Raw genomic sequence first — 22,217 nt, forward strand, 5'->3', positions numbered from 1 at the left:
CACTTAAGTAGGGGCTGTTTTCTCTTCCGCATCTCTCATGACAAAGGCTTGAAGATGAGATTTTGTTGTGATTGCCTTTCATTGCTACTTCCAGCTCATACCCCCTCTTTAACCCATGATTATCCTTAGCTTTTAATTTCTATTAGACTATGCCACCCACCACTTTTATTTACAAAAGTCACCTACTGCTTCTGAGGTCATTCCACCTTATTCCTTGCAGAGGTTGGCTTTTTCCTCACTGTCATTCCAACGTCTTTTGGTAATTTGGTAAAAATTGATAAAATTGGTCATTTTAATACCCACATAGATGATCCTTCCAATTTGCTGACTTCTAAACTGACCCATTGACTCATTTTCTTCCAGGAATCTTGTCGTTTAATCAATCTTAGCTGCTCGCTCCCATGGTCATCCTTAGACCTTGTAATTGCCAATAATTTAAAATCTTCTAAAATCTCAATTTCAACCCACTAATTTTCAACCACATCTCCATTATTTCCAGCTTATTTCCAATAGCAAATGCTAACAATCCTTGGAACCCACCGTCACACCTAAACCATTGTTCCTGCCAACTTTTTACATGACACCAGGGATGTTTCTGCCTAAGAACCTTTGCACAGGTTGTTTTTTGTGTCTTAATATTCTTCCTCCAGATATAAGCATGACTTATCCCCTTGCTTTCTTTAGTATATTATTAAAATGTGTCTTCTCAATAATGGCTTTTCTGGCTACTTCCTAGAAATGCAACTCCCACCAACATTCTGTACCTCCTATTCCTCCATCTCTGCTTAATTTTTCTCCTAAGCACTTATTCTCTAACATGTCATACAGTTTAGCTGTTTATTTTGTTTCTTTTTGTATATATTCTAGAATAAAACTTATATGAGGGTAGAGACTTGTGTCTTTTTAAAAATATTTTACTGTTAAATTCCCAGTGCCCAGAATAGCACCTGGCACACAGAAAGTGCTGTCAAAAGTCCAGAAATAGGGGCTGGCCCAGTGGAGTAGCAGTTGGGTTGGCACAATCCACTTCAGCTGCCTGGGGTTTGCTGGTTCGGATCCCAGGTGTGGACGTGGGAACCACTTATCAAGTCATGTTGTGGCAGATGTCCTGCATATAAAGTAGAGGAAGATGGGCCCAGATGTCAGCTCAGGGCTAATCTTCCTCAAAAAAAACAAAACAAACAAAAAAAATCCAGAAATAGCAAAATTAAAAGCATCAAATAAATAAATAATATTTGGTAAGAGTTAATTGTGTGTGAACTGGGAGCTTCCAAACTCAAAGACTGATATGAAGCTCAAGGATGGCTTGATATGAAGATGCAGGATGGCTTCTAAAGTGAAAATAAGGAAGTTGTGGACCTTTATAATGATTGGTAATTACGATGGGAGTTTCCAGATGGCAGGGGATTGGTTGAAAGTGATTATCTTGTACCATTTTTAGGAAGATGACTTTTAAGTTTCTTTTATGATTGTCAGAGGCATTTATAAGAAATAGCCTAAGTTAAGTTTTGCTCCCATTCATGAAATAAGCTAGATTTGGTTTTGCTTACGTGGCTTAAATGGTATTGTCTGCTCAGGGGATTCTCAAGTTCTGTCTCTATTTTGTATTTAATTTTAACAATTCCCCCCTTTTTGCCATTCTCTCAGCAAGGTGAGTGTGTGACCAACTAGTCTTGGTCTCCACTGTTGATGTAGCCACACTGAAGAATTACATATGTGGAGTTTCCACTAGTTGAGTAGTCAAGATGGAGAGTCATGTAGTTGCTGTTACCAACAGTTATATCATCATCATGGTGATGGGCAGTCAGATCATTGAATTCCTCAAGTTGTCTAATCCTGATGGATAGACTTTGATGTGAGTGGCTGTCAAAAGGCACTTAAAACCCTTGAGAGGATACAGTGCACTAGAGAGGTTAATATAATGACTATCAGGAGAAAAATAGCCAAGGACTGAAAAATTCCCCAGAGCAGATATTCCCAGAAGCCACGATTTAACCAAATAAATAACGTATATGGGTTATAATCAGATTCAGGTTTTACCTTTCTATGTCAATGTATTTTTTTTAGTTGTTTACTTAGGCACAACATGATGGGTTAGCAATCACATAACCTCATGATTATTTAGGACAGGATGAACATGAGGATATTTTATTTCAGGAGGTAGTATTGCAGGTAAGGTTTTGTCTAAATTAGGTCTGTATATAATGTGAATAATCAAGAAATTTAATAAGAGGCATTTCTTTGGAAGTAAAATAAAAACAAAAGTTGATAGTTTGAGTAAATTATAAATTCAGTTTCTGTGTTTGGAGAGCAGCCAGGTGAGAAAATTCATAAATTTGATTTTGAAGTATCTTTAGATAGTGGAATGAGGATGGTAGTTTCAATCAAATTGATTTTCTTAGTTTGCAGTTTGACTGTTTGTGATGGTGTCATTCGATGTTCATTGAACTTTCTTGAGTGGCACAGACAGGAACGGCATGAAGGATGTCCATATGTGATCTCGTGTGCTGGTTTCTCTGAGGTCTATAATTAGATTTAAAAAACCTCAAAGACAATTAACAGGACTAGAATCTGATAATGGATACACCACCATTTTCTCTTGAAACAATTTTTTCCATAATTATTCCATTTTTATCAAAGATATTTACAATGAGACTAATTTGTTTGTAAAATAAGTCTAGTCTTATCAAACTGGAATTATTTACATAAATGTAGCAAGAATAATAATTCTGTGCATATTCTCAAATATGACATTTCAGTGAAATCTTTGGTAGTATCCAAGGGGGCTTATCAGCACCATAAAGTCAATCTTAGTTCTGTAATATTGGCTTGTAGTAAGAAATCTCAGATTAAACCTTTAATGTCTCTTTAGGTTAAGATGTCAAGCTAAGGACTTGTCTACCTGTATCCTATTACAATAACAGATTCTTATTTAACATGTAAATACATATATAATCACGAAACATTAAAAAAAAGTTTCTTAAGTCTGGAGGAAACAGGCAGGGAGAAGAAGATAAATATTTCAACTTTGTTTACAAAAGTATACTTTATCATCTAGATGTACGTTATAGACAGTTTCATAGAGAGGAGTAAAAAGAGTCCTTTAAATCAAGAAAACAGAACATTAAAGAACCAGCAATGCTTTAAATGAAGTCATAAAAATTATAATCATCCTCATCATTCAATATCCTGGAATTAGTTCTTATTTTGCTTAATCTTTGGTTATCAGCTTTATGAATCAATCAGCTTTCCATTCGAGTTTTAGAAATTCTTACCCAATTCAGTGTTATGATCTAAAGTTATCAGAAAACTGCATTTTAAAGTACTTGTCAGATTCTTTACCATGAATCCCTTTGAAAATGGAGCATTTTTGCCTGTAGTTGATTATAAACGATTTCAGAGAAGACTCAAGAGTAAAACAGTAACTGTCTGTGAATGATAAAAATCTTAAAATTAGCCATGGTTAAAGATCTGGTGAAAGTTCACCAAAAAAAAATTTATGAAATTGAGAAGCAAATTGTTACTTTTGTAATATACAGCATTGTAAACTAATAACTGGAATTATGACTGATAACATTACACTAGAACATATATTTTTAGAAAATTTGTATAATTTTTGGAACACGTTCATAAAATATCAGATGTGAATGTATTCTGAGAAGGTTAAACATTACTTTTTATTTAATGATGTTTCTCATGCAATTTAACATATAAAATAAGCCTAAACAAATTAACATTTCTCTTTTATAAGGAGAGAGAGCAAATCTTTTGAAATCTTCCCTGGGCCCTGTGGAAAATTCCAAAGTTAGTTTGAGGTCAAAAAGACGTCATTGAGCATTTGATTTGGGGAAGTTTGTTAAAAATGTCAAAAGATTTAAACACTTGATCAATTAGGATCATAGGTCACTGTGAAACAATATTTAGTTCTTTAACCAAAGCAACAATTTAAAGATTTCAAAGGCAAATATAGAAAGTTACATAGTTGTAAAAAATCTTAGCTTTTTTAAAATTGAAAAGACTCAGTTTTCCTAAGTAATCAAAGATCTGATAATGATAATGTGGAGCACAGGAAATATTTCCTAAGACACAGAATCATGTTTTCCCAGGCAGGTTACACTAAAAGTGAAGAAAACCTTTTAGATTTTTTAAAAGAGTTTGATCACTTTCTTATTTATGCTTTCTTTTTGGGGGAAAGTGGTGAGGAAGGTTGGCCCTGAGCTAACATCTGTCGCCAACCCTCCTCTTCCTTTTTTCTCCCCAAAGCCTCAGTACGTTGTTGCATATCCTAGTTGTAAGTGCTTCTGGTTCTTCTATGTGGGATGCCACCACAGCGTGGCTTGATGATGCTGTGTAGGTCCATGCCCAGGATCCAAACCTGCAAACCCTGAGTCACCAAAGCGGAGCATATGAACTTAACCACCACGCCACCAGGCTGGCCCCTAGAATTTTTATTAAAAGCAGACCAATAATCTAAGAAGTTTTGTGATTTTAACAGGAAATTAAAGTAATTTTGTGTCAGTACATTATTGAGCTCATTTAAAAATGCTTATATATAAATCTATTTAATTTTAGCCAGCTCTGACCTCATAACATAAAATATCTTTTCCATAAAACTTCTGCTACTTTCCATATCCTTTTAGATTTTTTCTTATTCTTTTTCATTTCTTATTCTGCAACAACCAATCATTTTATTTTAGAAAACATTACTCTTTTTCCTTCAGAAAAACACATCCTATACTCCTTGCATATTCTACATATAAAAATACAACCAATTTGCTTCTCATACACTGTAAACAAAGTTGTTTCCCTTCACTCTTATTGTTTCTAGTCATTCTAGTTTTACATATTTATTATAGATTTTAACTATTCGTAATCTTTACTTTCCAGAGAATACTAGAAAGCAGGTAATTGTGAACTGTCATCATATATTAGCTTTCTGTAGTAGATTAGCAAATTTACAAGTACACAATTATACAAACTTATACTTTTTAGAGATATATGTTTTTCATAGTACTATTTTTTAATATGACAAAGGATATATTTATTAATAGACCCAAATACCTTTTGTCTCTCTACAAAAAATTAAGAAGCCCAAAGTAGATAATTATAAACTTATGTTTAGCAATCAATGTCTTAGTTTGTTATTTTATTTAGAAAAGATCTAGATATTCAATGAATATCCATTATTTAGTTTAACTTAGTATAAATTTTTATTTACATTTATTTAAATTATGTGTTTTTAGCAATTATACTTAGATTAGACATCAAATAGCTAACTAACATCTTAAGTTATTTTTCTTGCTGACACGTTTGATAACATATAGTATGAGCTTATTTGACTAGTAAACCCAGGTAGATGGTGTTGTATGTTTGCATTACATTTATTATTGACAATTCTGAAGACATTCTTGTTTTTATTAAAACAACAAACTTAAACTAGCTTTTATTTATCAAAGATTATCCTGATCATATGAACTTGAAAACCATTTGGGTTTGATTAAATATTTCTGAGAGTTTTAGGAATACTTAATTTATATAAGTGTTTATTTTTCTTTAAGCCAATTAAATGGAACTCTTTTAAAAATCACATGTACATAATATACATAAACACATAGATACACATAAACATATCGATAGACACACAGATCTTATAGGTTTTATTTTAAAATTTTAGCCATGTCTCAGGTATAATAATACAAAACTCAAAAGAAAAGCTTGAGCCAAATTGTGCTTCTGCAAGATGGACTAAGTTAAGGTTATCTGCTCAGTTGGAAAAAGTTTTTAAGATTTTTTATTTGTACACTATAAGGATTCTTTTAGAGAAGCTATTTTTGGATTCCTTTCAGTCTTTTAGAAGCTTCCACATACCAATCAAAGAATGTATTCCATTGTCCCCAAGATGTTTGAGATGTTCTTTTCAAAGGTGCCCCTTAAGGTTGACTACCTTATCTAAGTCAAAATTTCTCCAAAGTGGTCCCTAAAATTCTGAATTATCCAAAAGTTCTCCCATTTTTCCAGAAAGCACAAGATCCCGGTCCACACTTACTATACACATGACAGACAGGAGTCTTTTCTTTTTCTTTTTCTTTTTTTTTTTTGCTGAGGAAGATTTGCCCTGAGCTAACACTTGTGTCAATCTTCCTCTATTTTGTACGTGGGTCATCACCACAGCATAACCATCGATGGGTGGTGTAGCTCCACACCTAGGAACCAAACTCAGGCTGCCACAGTGGAGCACGTGAAACTTAACCACTAGGCAATGGGGTCAGCCCCAAGACAGTAGTTTTTAAGGGAGGAGCAGAAGGAGATTTTGACCACCTGGTTATTGGATTTTGGATTCCCTGAAACAAATAATCCATGGGAATCCTGGTAATTTTCCTGCTGCCTAAAACCCAGGGAATCATGGGTCTCTCCTCTTACAGACAGAAGAGTGACCCACCAAGAAGCTTCAACAAACAAAATACAGGTATGCATAACAATCTACATGTTGTAAACACATTGCACATGATTCATCTTCAAGGTAAATCAAAATTGAAAGAGCACAAACTATCAGCTCTCTATTGAATATAATCTCTTTTTGTTGAATTAATGAATAATAATAAAGATACATAAACAGGCTTCTGTTCCTGGATGAGATTCAATAACTTGTTGCCTAAAGTGTTGTTGTCATGAACAACTAGAAAAGCCCGAAACAATAGAGAAATCACCTGTATGAGGTACTGGAGACCTGCTGAGGTAAGCGAAACTGAAAGGGAGACAAGATCTTCAATAAAGTGAGTTGAATTCTGTGGCTGCTTTTACCCTGGGAGCATTTGTTCATTCTGGGCATAGACAAGAGGCTGAGAGTCAGGGCTTTACACCAGTGAAGTGTTCCTCCTGGGGCTTGGGTGAGGTCAGAGACAGGAGCAGAGCTTTTGGAGGAAATTTGGAGAGTATCAATCATACAGTATTTTTCCTTTAGGACGTGATCTCCAATTCTAGAGGCTGTATAAGGTGTGTTGTGCGTTGAGTTATATCCCCCCCAAAAGATCTTGAAGTCCTAATCCTGAGTGGCTGTGAATGTGAATTTGTTTGGAAATAGCATCTTTGCAGATGATTAAGTTAAGATGAGATCATTAGAATGAGCCCTAATGCAATATGACTGGTGTTCTTATTAAAAAAGGAGAAGGGGCGGAGCAAAATGGCGGGGTGAGCTGACCCGGGATTCTCTCCCCTCCAAAATACAGCAAAAGATTGGAAGAACTGAATTTCAGAGAATAAACATAATGCCAGCTCGTTAGGGACCTACAATACTAAGAAGGCAGAGATCATAAACCTAGCTTTACCCCTTCAGAGGCGCTGGAACGGTAGGAGAGAACATCGCTCCCTCCCCTAGAGTCTGCGATCGCTGCGGCGCGGGTCAGGAAGGAGCGGGGGAGGGGCCGCGTGACCGGGAGATCACCCAGGACTCCTGCTGCTGATTCAGTGGAGACCCGCTGACGAGGGGGGAAAGCATCCATCTGCGGGGACCCTATAAATCAAGGGCCTTGGGAGACCAGAGAACAGAACTGATCTGAACCCAGACCAGCGCGTGTGAGTAACAGCCCCTCCCCCCCAGCAAAGCCAGTGGGCGCAGCCATCTTGCCCAGAAGGCAGAGAGCTCACATGCCACTCTCGGCCCCCATCTAGTGGCGACAGGCTGTAACTGCAACTGAATTCTACCACCATGAGAAAAAACCGCTCCTCTACCATCCAGCAATTTATAAAAGCCCCAGACCAGAAGGAAAACAATAAAAACACAGAATTAAGTCCTGAGGACTTGGAATTAGGTAAACTAAGTGATAATGAATTCACAGCAGCTATAATCAAAAAACTCAATGAGGTAGAGAGAAAGATAGAGAAACAAGCTGAGTTCTGGAGTTACTTCGCAAAAGAGATTGAAATCATAAAGAGGAATCAAACAGAATTACTTGAGATGAAAAACACAATGGAACAGATAAAACAGAATACGGATTCCCTGAATGCCCGTGTAGACAACCTACAGGAGCAAATCAGCATAATCGAGGACAGACAGGCTGAATGGTGCCAGACAGAGGAAGAAAGAGAACTAAGAATTTAAAAAAATGAGGAAAATCTCAGAGAGATAATGGATTCAATGAGGAGTAAGAACATAAGGATCATAGGAATTCCCGAGAATATGGAAAAGGAAAATGGAGCAGAAAGTGTGCTTAATGAAATTATTGAAGAGAACTTCCCAAATCTAGGGATCAGCGGAGAAATGTGTGTAGAGGAGGGTTTTAGATCTCCTAGATTTGTCAATGTAAAAAGACCCACCGCAAGGCACATAATAGTAAAGTTGGCACATAGGAAGGATAAGGAAAGAATACTCAGGGAAGTAAGAAAAAAAAGAGAATAACCTATAAAGGAGCCCCTATCAGACTGTCAGCCGATTTCTCTACAGAAACCCTACAAGCTAGGAGAGAATGGAGTGATATATTCAAAGCTTTAAAGGATAAAAACCTTCAGTCAAGAATACTCTATCCAGCAAGAATTTCCTTCAGATATGAGGGAGAAATTAAATCTTTTCCAGACAAACAAAAGTTAAGGGAATTTGTAACTAAAAGCCCTCCATTACAAGAAATCCTCAAGAAGGCTCTCATACTTGAAAAAAGAAAAAAGGGAGAAAGGGGACACAAGCCACAGACTAGGGAGACCGATGGATAGAACCAGAACAGGATAGCAAATATTCAACTATAGCATTAGGGTAAAAATAAGGAAACTACCAAAACAAGGACGATCTTAGCACTCTAACTACAAATTAATAAGATGAGTTGGAATAAAAAATGAAAATAATTATTTAGGAGGGGAAGAGCAAAGGGTCTAAATCAGTATTGGTCGAGTAAGTAAGAGACCACCAGAGAATAGACTATATTATACACGAGATTCTAAATACAAACTTCAAGGTAGACACTAAAATAAAGTACAGAACAGAGTCACAAATCATAGATAAGGGAAAATCTAAGAAACCCAGCATAAGAAATTGCAGTATTAAATGGGTAGTCTAAAGCACACAGGAAAAGAAACACAGGAAAACAAGATAATGAGCAACAGATTGACAGTATTAAGTCCACATGCATCAATAATCACTCTCAATGTGAACGGATTGAACTCTCCAATAAAAAGACACAGAGTGGCAAAATGGATTAAAGAACAAGATCCAACAATTTGTTGCCTCCAGGAAACACACCTCAGCCCCAAGGACAAACACAGACTCAGGGTGAAGGGGTGGAGGACAATACTTCAAGCAAACAGCAACTAAAAAAGGCAGGTGTTGCAACTCTCATATCAGACCAAGTGGATTTCAAAATAAGACAGGTAAAGAGAGACACAGAGGGACAATATATAATGATCAAAGGGACACTTCGTCAAGAAGAAATAACGCTTATAAATATCTATGCACCCAACACAGGAGCACCAAGATTCATAAAGCAACTATTAACAGACCTAAAGGAAGATGTTAAAAACAACACAATAATAGTAGGGGACCTCAACACCCCACTCACATCAATGGACAGATCATCCAGACAGAAAATCAACAAGGAAATAGTGGAGCTGAATGAAAAACTAAAACAATTGGACTTAATAGACATATATAGATCACTCCACCCTGAAGGAGCTGAATACACATTCTTCTCAAGTGCACATGGAACATTCTCTAGGATAGACCATATGTTGGGAAACAAGACAAGCCTCTACAAATTTAAAAAAATTGAAATAATAACAAGCATCTTCTCAGATCATAGTGCTATAAGGCTAGAAATTAATTACAAGAAAGAAGCTGAGAAAGGCACAAAGATGAGGAGACTAAACACACTACTGAACAAGCAATGGATCATTGAAGAAATTAAAGAAGAAATAAAAAAATACCTGGAAACAAATGAAAATGATAGCATGCCATACCAACTCATATGGGATACAGCAAAAGCTGTATTAAGAGGAAAATTCATTGCAATACAGGCACATCTTAACAAACAAGAAAAATCCCAAATACGCAACCTTAAAGCACACCTAACTGAACTAGAGAAAAAAGAACAAATGAAGCCCAAAGTCAGCAGAAGGAGAGAAATAATAAAAATCAGAGCAGAAATAAATACTATTGAAACGAAAAAGGCAGTAGAAAGGAGCAATGAGACAAAGAGCTGGTTTTTTGAGAAGATCAATAAAATTGACAAACCACTAGCCAGACTTACAAAGAAAAAAAGGGAGAAAGCTCAAATAAACAAAATCAGAAATGAGCGAGGAGAAATAACAACAGACTCTGCAGAAATACAATGGATTATAACAGAATACTACAAAAAACTATATGCTAACAGAATGGATAACCTAGAGGAAATGGATAAATTCTTGGACTCCTACAGTCTCCCAAAGCTCACTCAAGAAGAGGCAGACAATTTGAACAGACCAATCACAAGGAAAGAGATGGAAACAGCAATCAAAAACATCCCAAAGAATAAAAGCCCAGGACCAGATGGCTTTCCTGGGGAATTCTACCAAACTTTCAGAGAGGATTTAATACCCATCCTTTTCAAGCTATTCCAAAAAATTAGGGAAGATGGAACACTTCCTTACACATTCTATGAGGCCAACATCACGCTGATCCCAAAACCTGACAAGGACACCAAGAAAAAAGAGAACTACAGGCTAATATCACTGATGAACATAGATGCAAAAATTCTAAACAAAATTTTGGCAACCAGAATTCAGCAATTCATCAAAAGAATCATACATCAGGATCAGGTGGGATTCATACCAGGGACACAGGGATGGTTCAACATCCGCAAATCAATCAACGTGATACACCACATCAACAAACTGAGGAATAAAAACCACATGATCATCTCAATAGATGCAGAGAAGGCATTTGACAAGATCCAACAGCCATTTATGATAAAAACGCTGAACATAGAAGGAAACTACCTCAACATAATAAAGGCCATATATGACAAACCCACAGCGAACATCATACTCAATGGGCAAAAACTGAAGCCCATCCCCCTGAAGACAGGAACGACACAAGGATGCCCTCTATAACCACTCTTATTTAACATAGTACTGGAGGTCCTGGCCAGAGCAATCAGGCAAGAAAAAGGAATAAAAGGAATCCAAATAGGGAGGGAAGAAGTGAAACTCTTGCTGTTTGCAGACGACATGATCTTATATATAGAAAACCCCAAAGAATCCATTGGAAAACTGTTAGAAGTAATCAACAACTACAGCAAAGTTGCAGGGTATAAAATCAATTTGCATAAATGAGTAACATTTCTATATTCCAGTAATGAACCAACAGAAAAAGAACTCAAGAATACAATACCATTCACAATCGCAACAAAAAGAATAAAATACCTTGGGGTAAATTTAACTAAGGAAGTGAAGGGCCTATATAATGAAAATTACAAGGCCTTTCTGAGAGAATTGGATGACGACATAAGGAGATGGAAAGACATTCCATGTACGTGGATTGGAAGAATAAACATAGTTAAAATGTCCATTCTACCTAAAGCAATCTACAGATTCAACGCCATCCCAATCAGAATCCCAATGACATTCTTTACAGAATTAGAACAAAGAATCCTAAAATTCATATGGGGCAACAAAAGACCCCAAATGTCTAAAGCAGTCCTGAGAAAAAAGAACAAAACGGGAGGCGTCACAATCCCTGACTTCAAAACATACTACAAAGCTACAGTAATCAAAACAGCATGGTACTGGTACAAAAACAGGTGCACAGATCAATGGAACAGAAGTGAAAGCCCAGAAATAAAACCACACATCTATGGACAGCTTATCTTTGACAAAGGAGATGAGGGCATACAATGGAGAAAAGAAAGTCTTTTCAACAAATGGTGCTGGGAAAACTGGAACGCCACATGTAAAAGAATGAAAATTGACCATTCTTTTTCACCATTCACCAAAATAAACGCAAAATGGATCAAAGACCTAAAGGTGAGACCTGAAACCATAAGGCTTCTGGAAGAAAACGTAGGCAGTACACTCTTTGACAGCAGTATTAAAAGGATCTTTTCGGACACCATGCCTTCTCAGAGAAGGGAAACAATAGAAAGAATAAACAAACGGGACTTCATCAGATTAAAGAGCTTCTTCAAGGCAAATGAAAACAGGATTGAAACAAAAAAACCAACCCACTAACTGGGAAAAAATATTTGCAAGTCATATATCTGTCAGAGGCTTAATATCCTTAATATATAAAGAACTATCGCAACTCAACCACAAAACATCAAACAACCCAATCAAAAAATGGGCTGGAGACATGAACAGACATTTCTCCAAAGAAGATATACTGATGGCCAATAGGCACATGAAAAGATGCTCATCATCGCTGATCATCAGGGAAATGCAAATCAAAACTACACTAAGATATCACCTTACACCCGTTAGAATGACAAAAATATCTAAAACTAATACCAACAAACGTTGGAGAGGTTGCGGAGCAAAAGGAACCCTCATACACTGCTGGTGGGAAGGCAAACTGGTGCAGCCACTATGGAAAACAGTACGGAGATTCCTCAAAAAACTAAAAATAGAACTACCATACGATCCAGCCATCCCACTACTGGGTATTTATCCAAAGAGCCTGAAGTCAGCAATCCCAAAAGTCCTGTGCACCCCAATGTTTATTGCAGCACTGTTTACAATAGCCAAGACGTGGAAGCAACCTAAGTGCCCATCAACAGACGAATGGATAAAGAAGATGTGGCACATATATACAATGGAATACTACTCAGCTGCAAAACAAAACAAAATCATTCCATTTGCAATAACATGGATGGACCTTGAGAGAATTATGTTAAGTGAAATAAGCCAGCAAGAGAAAGGTAATCTGTGTATGACTCCACTCATATGAGGAATTTAAAACTATGGACCAAGAACAGTTTAGTGGATACCAGGGGAAAGGAGGGGTGGGGGGTGGGCACAAAGGGTGAAGTGGTGCTCCTACAACATGACTGACAAACATTAACGTACAATTGAAATTTCACAAGATTGTAACCTATCAATAACTCAATAAAAAAAAATTGGAAAAAAAAAAAGTGCCAGGGATGGTGCACAGATTGAGGGAATCAGGTTAGACTAGAAATAGGTTACTGGAGGAAGGTTTATGTACAAAAGGATTATTTACAAACGTGTAGGTATAGGAGAACTTCAAGGCATGATGCATGGTGACGGAGAGAGAATAATGGTCCCAATGATGTCCACCTTCCAATCCCCAGAACCTATGAGCGTGTTACCTTACCACGGCAAAGGGGACTTTGCAGGGGTGATTAAGGCAAGGGTCTTGGGATGTGGAGAGTTCCCTGGGTGATCCATGTGGCACCAATGGCATCACAAGTGGCCTAATAAGTGAAACAGGCTGGTGGTAGGGTCATAGAGGGAGATGTGGTGACGGATAGAAACAGATATCACAGATGAGAGAAGGTGCTGGGTGGCTGGACATGAAGATGCAGGAAGGGGCCACAAGCCAAGGATTGTAGGTGGCATCCAGATGCTGGGAAGTCAAAAGGAGACTCCAGAAGGCACTAGCCATACAGACATCTTAAATTTAGCTCAGTGAGACTGATTTGGGACGTTTGTCCTCCAGAATTGCAAAATAACAAATTTGTGTTGTTTCAAGCCACCAGGTCTGTGGAAATTTCTTACAGTGGCAATAAAAACCAATAGGTAGTAACAAGGGGTCCTTACAGCCCAGTTGTCACCACCTACAGGCCTCAAGGAATCAAGAGAAGAGAGCCCAAGGAAGAGAACCATGCTGAGTCAGCCCTTGAGAGGAGCTGGGCCTCTAGCCACAGACGGAGCCAGCGCAAGGCCATCTTTTCAGGAAGTAGCCAGGAGGTTCAATGCTTGGGCTCACACTCCTGCCTCCCTCCAGTCTGTTCTTGGGCTTCCCCATTGGTGACTCCAAAGGGAGCTGGAAGGATATGAATCTGCTTGTGGCCAACACCCTACAGGTCGGCAGCAGACAGCAGGTGGAGAAGGACAGAGAGTGGATATGAAAGGACATACTGATAACATCTTAGAACAGGAGGTCATGAGCTGTCGGAAGCGAGGGACCCAAGTGCTGGATCAGAGGAAGGCACAGGCCCTTTCAACATAGGCCTAGAGTTGATGGCTTACGACAATGTAGTTCATCTTTGCCATGCATCAGAACCCTGAGAGAGACTTGGAAAAAATACAAATTTTGGGGTCCCACCCAAGAGCCACTGAATCAGAGCCTGGCAAGGAGGGGCCCCAAAGGAGAAGGTCACTACCTCCCTATCTTCCTCCGTGTGCAGTCTTTCTAGGAGCCCTGTTTTGGGCATAGAACTTCATGACTGTCCAGGGTTGCATTTGGATTTATATCGAAATCATGCTGTCTATTTTCTCATGAGCTTGTATTTTTTTTTTAAATTTTGCACTACTGTTTGGAAAAGTTTGAACTCATGCAAGGTATTAGTTTGGCGGCCATCAAATTTCTTGTCAGAACTGGAGCCATTTTATGAGTGAAAAGGGGAGCTATCCATAACATGCCAGGCACCCACCAAGTACTGCCTGAGCTGTCCAGGCTGCACTGGGATGTGTGCTCACCCTTGCCGTCCATGACCCAGAGGCAGGAGACAGGGGGCTGAGGGCAGGGGTCAGCCGCACCTTCATCACACGCACGTCCAAGCCTGGCTTTGTTCTGGCCCTGCCTGGGTCATGGGTTAAAGAGTCTGCTGTGTCTGCCGAGAGGAGGTCAATGGGAGGATGCATGGTGACCTGGGCCCCATAGGCAGGACAGTCAGCAGAGCGACAGTGACCCAGGCAGGAGACAGAGTGGTGGTCTGTACAGGAGGGTGTTGGCAGAGATGGAGAGAACAGAGGGAGTTTGAAGGAATAATCTATGGACTGCCCGATGCATTGCATGGAGAGGGTGAGGACGAGGAACAGGTCAGGAGGGGTTCCCAGGTGCCTGGGCTGTGCGAGCCGGGAAGGTGGAGCTACCGACTGACTAGGGCATTCTGGAGGGAAAGCAGGTCCTCCATGGCTGGCTTCCCCAAGAGTGACCCCAAGTGTTTGGTTCCTCATGCTCCTCTGAAACAGGACATGAACTTGGGACAGGACCCATCCATGGGAGATAGGAGTGTTTCAGAGGGTAATTGGGGGCAGGTCACTTGCATAAGTTCTACCTCTGCTCTCCCAGGCTGTTTGGAGCTTCGCGTCTGTGCCTGGGCTGAAATGTGGCCAGAAATGGTGCTTCCCCCTTTATCTTTCCCACACTTTTCCCCACAGTCATCTCAAGATCCTTGCTATTCTATGTCCAGTCCAAGCATGGATATCACTGGGGAGCAGGGCAGTCTCAGACCCACTCAGGACCTGATGAACTGGGATCTGCCCTGTAACCAGATCTCCAAGTGATTCCTGTGCCCCGGAAAGTGTGTAAAGCACTGCGGATAACTCCTTTTCCCTCAGCATTCAGCTCAGGGCCACCTCCTCCAGAGACCCCTCCCTGACCTCCCACCCACCGCCCAGCCTGCTGCAGGGACAGTTAGAGAGCCGGGCACAGCGCCTGCAGTGGGTGCACACGCCACCTCCACGAGCACTTCTAGTCAGTGAGTCTTCCTCTTCCACTGGCTCTGCGCTCTGCTGGGGTCCACTGAGTGTTCATCTTGGCATCTCCACGAGTAGCATCGTATTGGCTCCACTCAGGGAGCGGATGCATCACCCTTGGGAATCCTCACCGTGCCCTCGAGCCCCTTCCGGAGCTGCCCTTGGAGCCCCTGTTGTGGGAGCGCCTGAGGGGTGAGACCCTCTGATCCCCAGGGCCTTCAGGGATGGTCGAAACCTCATGGATGTCCAAATGGGCATGACTACTCCCTACTCTATTTCTTCGAAAAATAGGCTTCTCACTGGGTGTACTTCATCTGTGCCCAGCTGCCTTCTTTTCGGATTCCCCTGCAGAGATTGTACAAAGGTGTCCTTAAAGTAGCGCAGGCAATACACAGGTTATCAGAAGCGTTCTCAGTCTTCTTCGTTCCTCTTCAACAGTCACACACACTGCTCATCTGAATGACAAACACCCCAGTGCCAGCCCCAGGGCTCCCTGCAGACTGCTGTGAGACCCCTCAACAAAACGCTGCGCCTCTCCCCCGACCCACATTCCACTGTCTCCACAGCCACAGACATCTGTGTAGAAAGCACATCACACTATGTCCCCAGCCACCCTGTCTCCCCTCCAGGTCTACACCCTTCCCTGGTGTCACTCCCCCGCACTACAGAGACATCTCTGCTGTGGGCCCTGCTCCCTGCCCACCTCCCCTCCCCCTCATCTTAGTCCCATTTCCACTGACCCAGAAGCCACCTCTCAGGCCTCTGTACTTCCTGTTCTGTCTGCCTGGAACATTCTGCCCATGATCTCCCAGACTAACTCCTCTTACCTTTCATCTCAGCATAAATGTCCCCCACTGAGTGTTAGCCTGTCACCGCCCTTACCATCCCCCTATAGGAATCGTCTGTAGAGCACGTATTTCCCTCCTTCATCTCTTTTTCTTTATTATGTGACGTCGTCCCTTGCTAGAATGTAAGCTGCGGGTCCCCAGGCCTCGTTAGACCATTTTGTCCATCACTGCATCTTAAACACCTGGAACAGCGCAGAAGACATCACAGAAGCTCCACATGTAACAAAACAATGGATGGGAAGGAAGGCAATGAAACCCTGGCACTTGAGATTCAGCAGAGTCAAGTGTGCTGGTCGCTCTCCAGATTCCTTCGGGGCCCCTCTCTGGCCGGCTCTGTGCCCAGGCTGACTCCTCTGCCTGCGCTGCCCGGGCCTCTGGGGGGCTCCCAGGCTCCAGCAGGTGGGACGTCAGGAGGGCAGAGGGCGGGGGCAGTCTCCCCTGTGCCCCTGACAGCCCTCATGGGCCCAGAGGACACCATTTCCCCTCCTCCCTCCAGCCCAGGGCTGGGAACAGCTTCCATCTCGCTGGCCCCCGGGAGCCCCGCATCTCTGGCCCTTCCCTCCTCCCTGTCTCAGCTCCGGAAATGGCTGCATCTCAGTCTCTTCATCTGCACCATTGGGGTGAAGTGTTTGTACTGGGAATTTTGTCGGGTACATCAGGCACCTCTCCTTTTCTGTGTACAGGACTTAGGATTCTTTTGTGTACATCGCGGTGGATTGCATGATCTTTTTCTTTTATTTATTTTAAATAATTTTTCAAAATTGAATCTCTTAATTTTACATTTTCCTTAGGTACTGAAATAACAAAATATTCTACATCTGTACTGTAGTTTGTGCGTGTCTGTGTGTGTGGGTGTGGGTGCATATGTGATTGCCACCAAGGGAAAACTGCATAAAATGCACTGCAAAACATTGAGAAATGTTTTGGCAAGAAACACTATCTTAAACAATACAACAAAGATTTAAAAAATTACAGAACAAAAAACAGAGTGCAAATTATCTAAAATTACCCTCTAAATTAAGCTATAAATTTAGGAATAAATCAAAACATTATGAAATGTGAACGGCAGTATGTTGAAGTCTCTTTTTTTTCCTGCTTTTCCATTGGTTTTTACTAACAATCTAATTCAGGCAAATATTGTCACTTCGCAGATTCCTAATAAGGGCTCAGGGCACACAGAAACAGTCTTTATTGTTTTCTACATCTCTATGTCCTACTCTAATGATGGCTTAATGAATAGTGACCTTTCATTTAAATCTAAACTCAATCCTTATACTGTCTTATTCTAGAGGGTCCAAGGACAGAGAATGCAATTGATAAGCAATGTATTAAATGAAACTTTATTTGAAAAAATATCTTAAACATTAGAATGCTTTATCTAGTTGAATAAGAATAATTAAGTAAGTAATAGGAGCTAAACTAAAAACAGAAAAAATCAAAATTCCTTTGAAAAGAGAACACCCGTGCAGATGTCCTGCTGTGGCTGGGGTGCTGAAGGCCCAGCTGCTGTGGATGCTGAGTCCAATCTGCAGGTGACCCCAGGCCCCTGAGGCCTCATGGCAGGGCCATCCTCCTTCCTGGGGGGGTCCTACCGGCCCAGGGGATCCCCCACACTTCTGGGCCTCTGGGGACCGTGGGAGGAGCAGCTGGAGGAAAATTGCCTCTTGGCAAAGGCTGGAACGAGGCCTCCAAAATGGCCAGCCTTTGCCTGTTGTGCTCGTTTTGTCTTCTTAGCTCCTCGAGCTTTCTCTCCGCCAACACGGCTGCCCTCCAGCTTTCTTTGGCTCTTTGCATCTGGAAGAGGTTCTCCTTGTGATAGTAGGAAGTGCACGTCTTCACTTCTTGGGCCAGGTCTTCAGCCATCTTCTTGTAGAGGTTGCGAAGCTGGTACGTGGAGTTCATCTCCCAGCACACGTTGAGGAGCTTCTTCTTCAACTCGGAGCAGACCCTTTCCTCCTCAAAGAATTTTATGTAAAGTGGCACAACTTCTTCATCATGTAGCTCATGCAGATTTTGAAGTTTGAGCTTCAGCTGCTGAATCTCACCTTCGAGCTTGGTGTTTTCGTGCTGCAAAGTTGCTTCCTCGGTTTGGAGGGAGAGGATTTCTCCTGCAAGCTCTTCCTCAATTTGCTTTTGTTGCTGCAACCATCTGGCTCTTTCCTGATGTTCCTCTTCATCAGTTGCTTTGGAGACTTTCACAGGCAGGCTCTTCAAAGCCTTTTCCAGAAGGTCGACAGTGTCCTGAAGTGCTGATGTGCTCAGGATTGTATTCATCGCTGCCAAGCACAAGGTTTGTAAGGGGAGAGGACTGGCCTCCACCCGAGGGCACTGAAGGGCTTCCACGGCTCGGTTCTCAGGTCCGGTATTCTCCCCACATTCTCCAATGACTTCACCGAAGGCAGAACACCTTTCACCTGGAGACTTCCCTCTTCTGAAAATATGTCCTGTCTTGACTATCAAAGCCACCACCACAGTACATATCAGGACCTCCCAGTGGAACGCAGGGAGACCTGGACCCTGGCTCAAGCTGTCCGAAATCACCAGCAGAGCACACCACAGGTGCCCCAGGATCAGCTGGAAAGTGGACGCGATGGCAGGCAGCAGGCCCTCCATGGCTGGGGAGAGCTCCGCAGCTGTGCCTCTGAGTGCCAGTGCCCTGTGGGCCACAACTGACCTCTCGGAACCCTGAGGAGTGTTCCATCTCCAAAGTAAACAGGTGGCTGGAACCAGGGTGTGTCAGTTGGTTGGGGGAGGGGAGGCCAGCTAGGGTCTAGGAAACAGACCCCTAAGTGAGCTCTGAAAGTAGAAGGGGTCTCACTTCTCCAGGCACTGGGGGAGGTGGACAGGGCTGATGGCAGCCTGGCTCTGCCAGTCGAGGCCCACCTGGCCCTACAGCACACCTAGGGGACAAAGCAGGGCCAGGCCATGTCCGTTTCTGTGCACAAGAACAAGTGGTGGGGGCCATCCCTGGGTGAGGCCCACTCTCCTCCTGTTTTCAAGTTTCCTTCTGTGCAGGGACACCTGGGACTGCCCACACAGCTCCCCAATCTTCCTAGTCTGAGGCTCCCTCTGTCCTTCTGGTTGGTCACTGGGGACAAGCAAGGGCAAAGACTGAAGGGTGTCCCTAAAGGTATGAACTAAGAGACCAGGATTCCAATCCAAACAACTCAAGAGTCATCAATATGAACTGGCAATCTTAACATTTTATGGATTTTGGTTGAGACAATATGTCCTCATTCAATCCAAGTGTTCCTGGGTGGAAGTGACTCTCCTGGGGTGACACAGTGACCAGGGCTCCTTTCCTCATGTGGCCCTGCCATCTTCAGTATAAGCTTCCCAAGGTGGCCCTGAGGAGGGTCCAGTCCACCAAATTGTCTTCAGAGGTGGGCCTCTGGGGATGGCGTTTTTACACATATTATCAAAAATAACTCAACAAACACTTTTTGAGAAACTAGGACATTCTAATATGATCATGGGAACATCAACAGTCTCTTGCCCTGTTAGGCTTCATGTTTGGTAAGCAAGAAAGGCACAAGCAAATAATTTTAAAATAACACAGTACTCATTAAGACACAGGTATGCTCTGGGTGCTGGAAAAGCACTTGGTCCAAACTAGAGGCCAGGGGAAACATTCTAGAGCCATTAGCTCCTGAGCTAAATCCTACAACGCCAGAAGAAATTAGGCTGGGGGTAAAGGCTAGAAGGGATTCCTTCGAAGGAAAAGCAAGCATAAAGACAAAAGAAATTAAATAGCACTGGGTGGATGAGAACTTCAAGCCATTCTGCGTCATCACAGTGTAAAGAGAAAAGAACAAAACAGTAGAAAACGAAGTCAGAGATGCAGACAGGAGTCAAGCCACAGTGTGTCTTCAACTTGGACACAGCAACTGGGTCTGTCTTACACACATAAAACTTCTCCCGATTATCACCTATTATCTGTGTGAAGTAGGAGTATTCCAGGCTTAGCCGACATAAGATCATTTGTAGAGCAAAAATACTAAGATTATCCTGAAAACTTGAAATCAACCAACATTAAACAGTATTTAATGCCAATTAATAGCTATAAACATCTATGTGAATGGGTTCTTCCTGGTTATTTCCTAACTTTGAGAAAGTCTATAAACAAAATCAGAAATTCTCTTCCAATACAAGTTAGTAATCAAACTTCTCTGATTGAGAATGCATAAAAATAAATACCTACATTTTATATAATACAGTTACACCACAATGAGATATGGAGGTAACTGAATGTATTTTGAAAAACTCAGTGCTATATAAGCACAAAGTATTCATGTTAAGAATAAAAATTAGTCCATAAAATTTTCCATATGTACCTGTGTGTGCGCATGTATGTGTGCTTATTTTGTTACATGGTAATAAACCTTTCTCCAAAATCTTTATTTTGGGGAGGGGCAGGGATTGAAAGAAGGGAAATTCTACTAAATGGTAAAGCTATCAGTAATTAAAAATACTACTTTATCTTCAAAAATAATACTAAGCCTCTACCAACACTTAAAATCCATAAAACAAATGATTTTGCCCATTTAAAATTCTAGAAATTTTTGTTTCTTTAATGAGAAACACTGTAGCTGTTCCATATTTCAAAACAATGAATACTCCATGAGGTGCTCTATGAAAGGATATACCAATGAAAGACAATCTGGAAAAAAATATAATGCAGCTAATTAAAACATGCTCCTTTCAAATACACTAAGAAGAACCAAGGTTAAAGTAGTCTTTTTTTTTTGTCCTTTACCTCTGCTTCAACAAAATTAATATATCCCCAAGGAAAATGTTTCATTACATTCCTGTCAAATTATTAAGAAAGAAGTAAACTTACTCGCATCTGCTTGGCTTCCCACACTGATGTATCTATCACGGCCAGGAAGCGCGGTTTGGTAGTAAGTTGTCTCCTCCTGCTGAGGGGTCTTGGCATTCTTCGCAGTGAGGAAAGCCACTGCCAACTCCAAGTTTCCATTGCTATCCTTCAAAGATCAAGAACAGAACATCAAATATTTTGGAATAACTCTGTACATTCTCACATGATTTATGTAAGCTTTTCCATAACAACTAATTCTCAAAGCAAAAATCATTTTCAGATTCAAAATCATTCTGTGTGATTCTGATTTTATAGTATAAATTCATCATAAACAAAGAACACTATATCAATGGTAATTCCTTTCTCTATTAATTAAAACTACTAATATAACGTAAAAATCAACTCTATAACTAATTTCTCAATTTTCCATTACTTTCATATCTGCTTAACAAAAGCCAATCACAAACTTGTACTTCTAAACAAATGAACAAACTAAAACATGTTTTCTGGAACTTGCCATATACAAGGATGAAAAATGAATATTTAAAACAGTGCTTCTGCAAATAAGAACAAAAAAAGGTATTCCCTTTAAAATGGGTGCTGAACACATACCTAAAGGCAAACTTAACAAGCAAATGTCAAAGACTTATAGGAAGAAAATAGCAAAATGTTCTGAAGCTTGACAGTATGGAGAAACACAAAGAACTCCTAGACAGAAATACTCAATACTGTCAAGATAACAATCCTGCCCAAATTAAATATAAATTTTATGTAGTTCTCATCAAAAGCATACCTGGACAAAATTCTAAAGTTAATTTAGAAGGAAGTAGCTGCTAAAAAACTAAGAATTTTTGAAACAGTAAAATAATAAGAGACCTGCCCAGTTATATCTCTATATTTTCTGTCCAGTTAACAATAAATATAACACTAGC

The 22,217-nt window shown here is 40.7% G+C and overlaps 1 protein-coding gene across 15 annotated transcripts in view; it reads right to left on the reverse strand.

Moving 5' to 3' along the window:
* Nucleotides 1-22,217, reverse strand: part of LOC138916588 (ubiquitin carboxyl-terminal hydrolase 25-like) — a 157,965-nt gene that overhangs the window by 105,014 nt on the left and 30,734 nt on the right. For 10 of the 15 annotated variants that reach the window (XR_011423877.1, XR_011423876.1, XM_070229513.1 and 7 more), the window contains one exon: nucleotides 21,307-21,451. Coding sequence is in view for 11 of the 15 variants with exons in the window: in XM_070229520.1 (XP_070085621.1) it covers nucleotides 21,307-21,451 (145 nt within the window). In the remaining 4 variants the exon portion in view is untranslated. Of the gene's footprint in view, nucleotides 1-947; nucleotides 1,109-17,794; nucleotides 21,127-21,306; nucleotides 21,452-22,217 lie in introns of those variants that run through there. The other 5 variants (XR_011423878.1, XM_070229509.1, XM_070229512.1 and 2 more) reach the window with 5 other exon arrangements.

The sequence above is a fragment of the Equus caballus genome, chromosome 12, assembly GCF_041296265.1.
Source record: "Equus caballus isolate H_3958 breed thoroughbred chromosome 12, TB-T2T, whole genome shotgun sequence".
NCBI classification, from domain to species: Eukaryota; Metazoa; Chordata; class Mammalia; order Perissodactyla; family Equidae; genus Equus; species Equus caballus.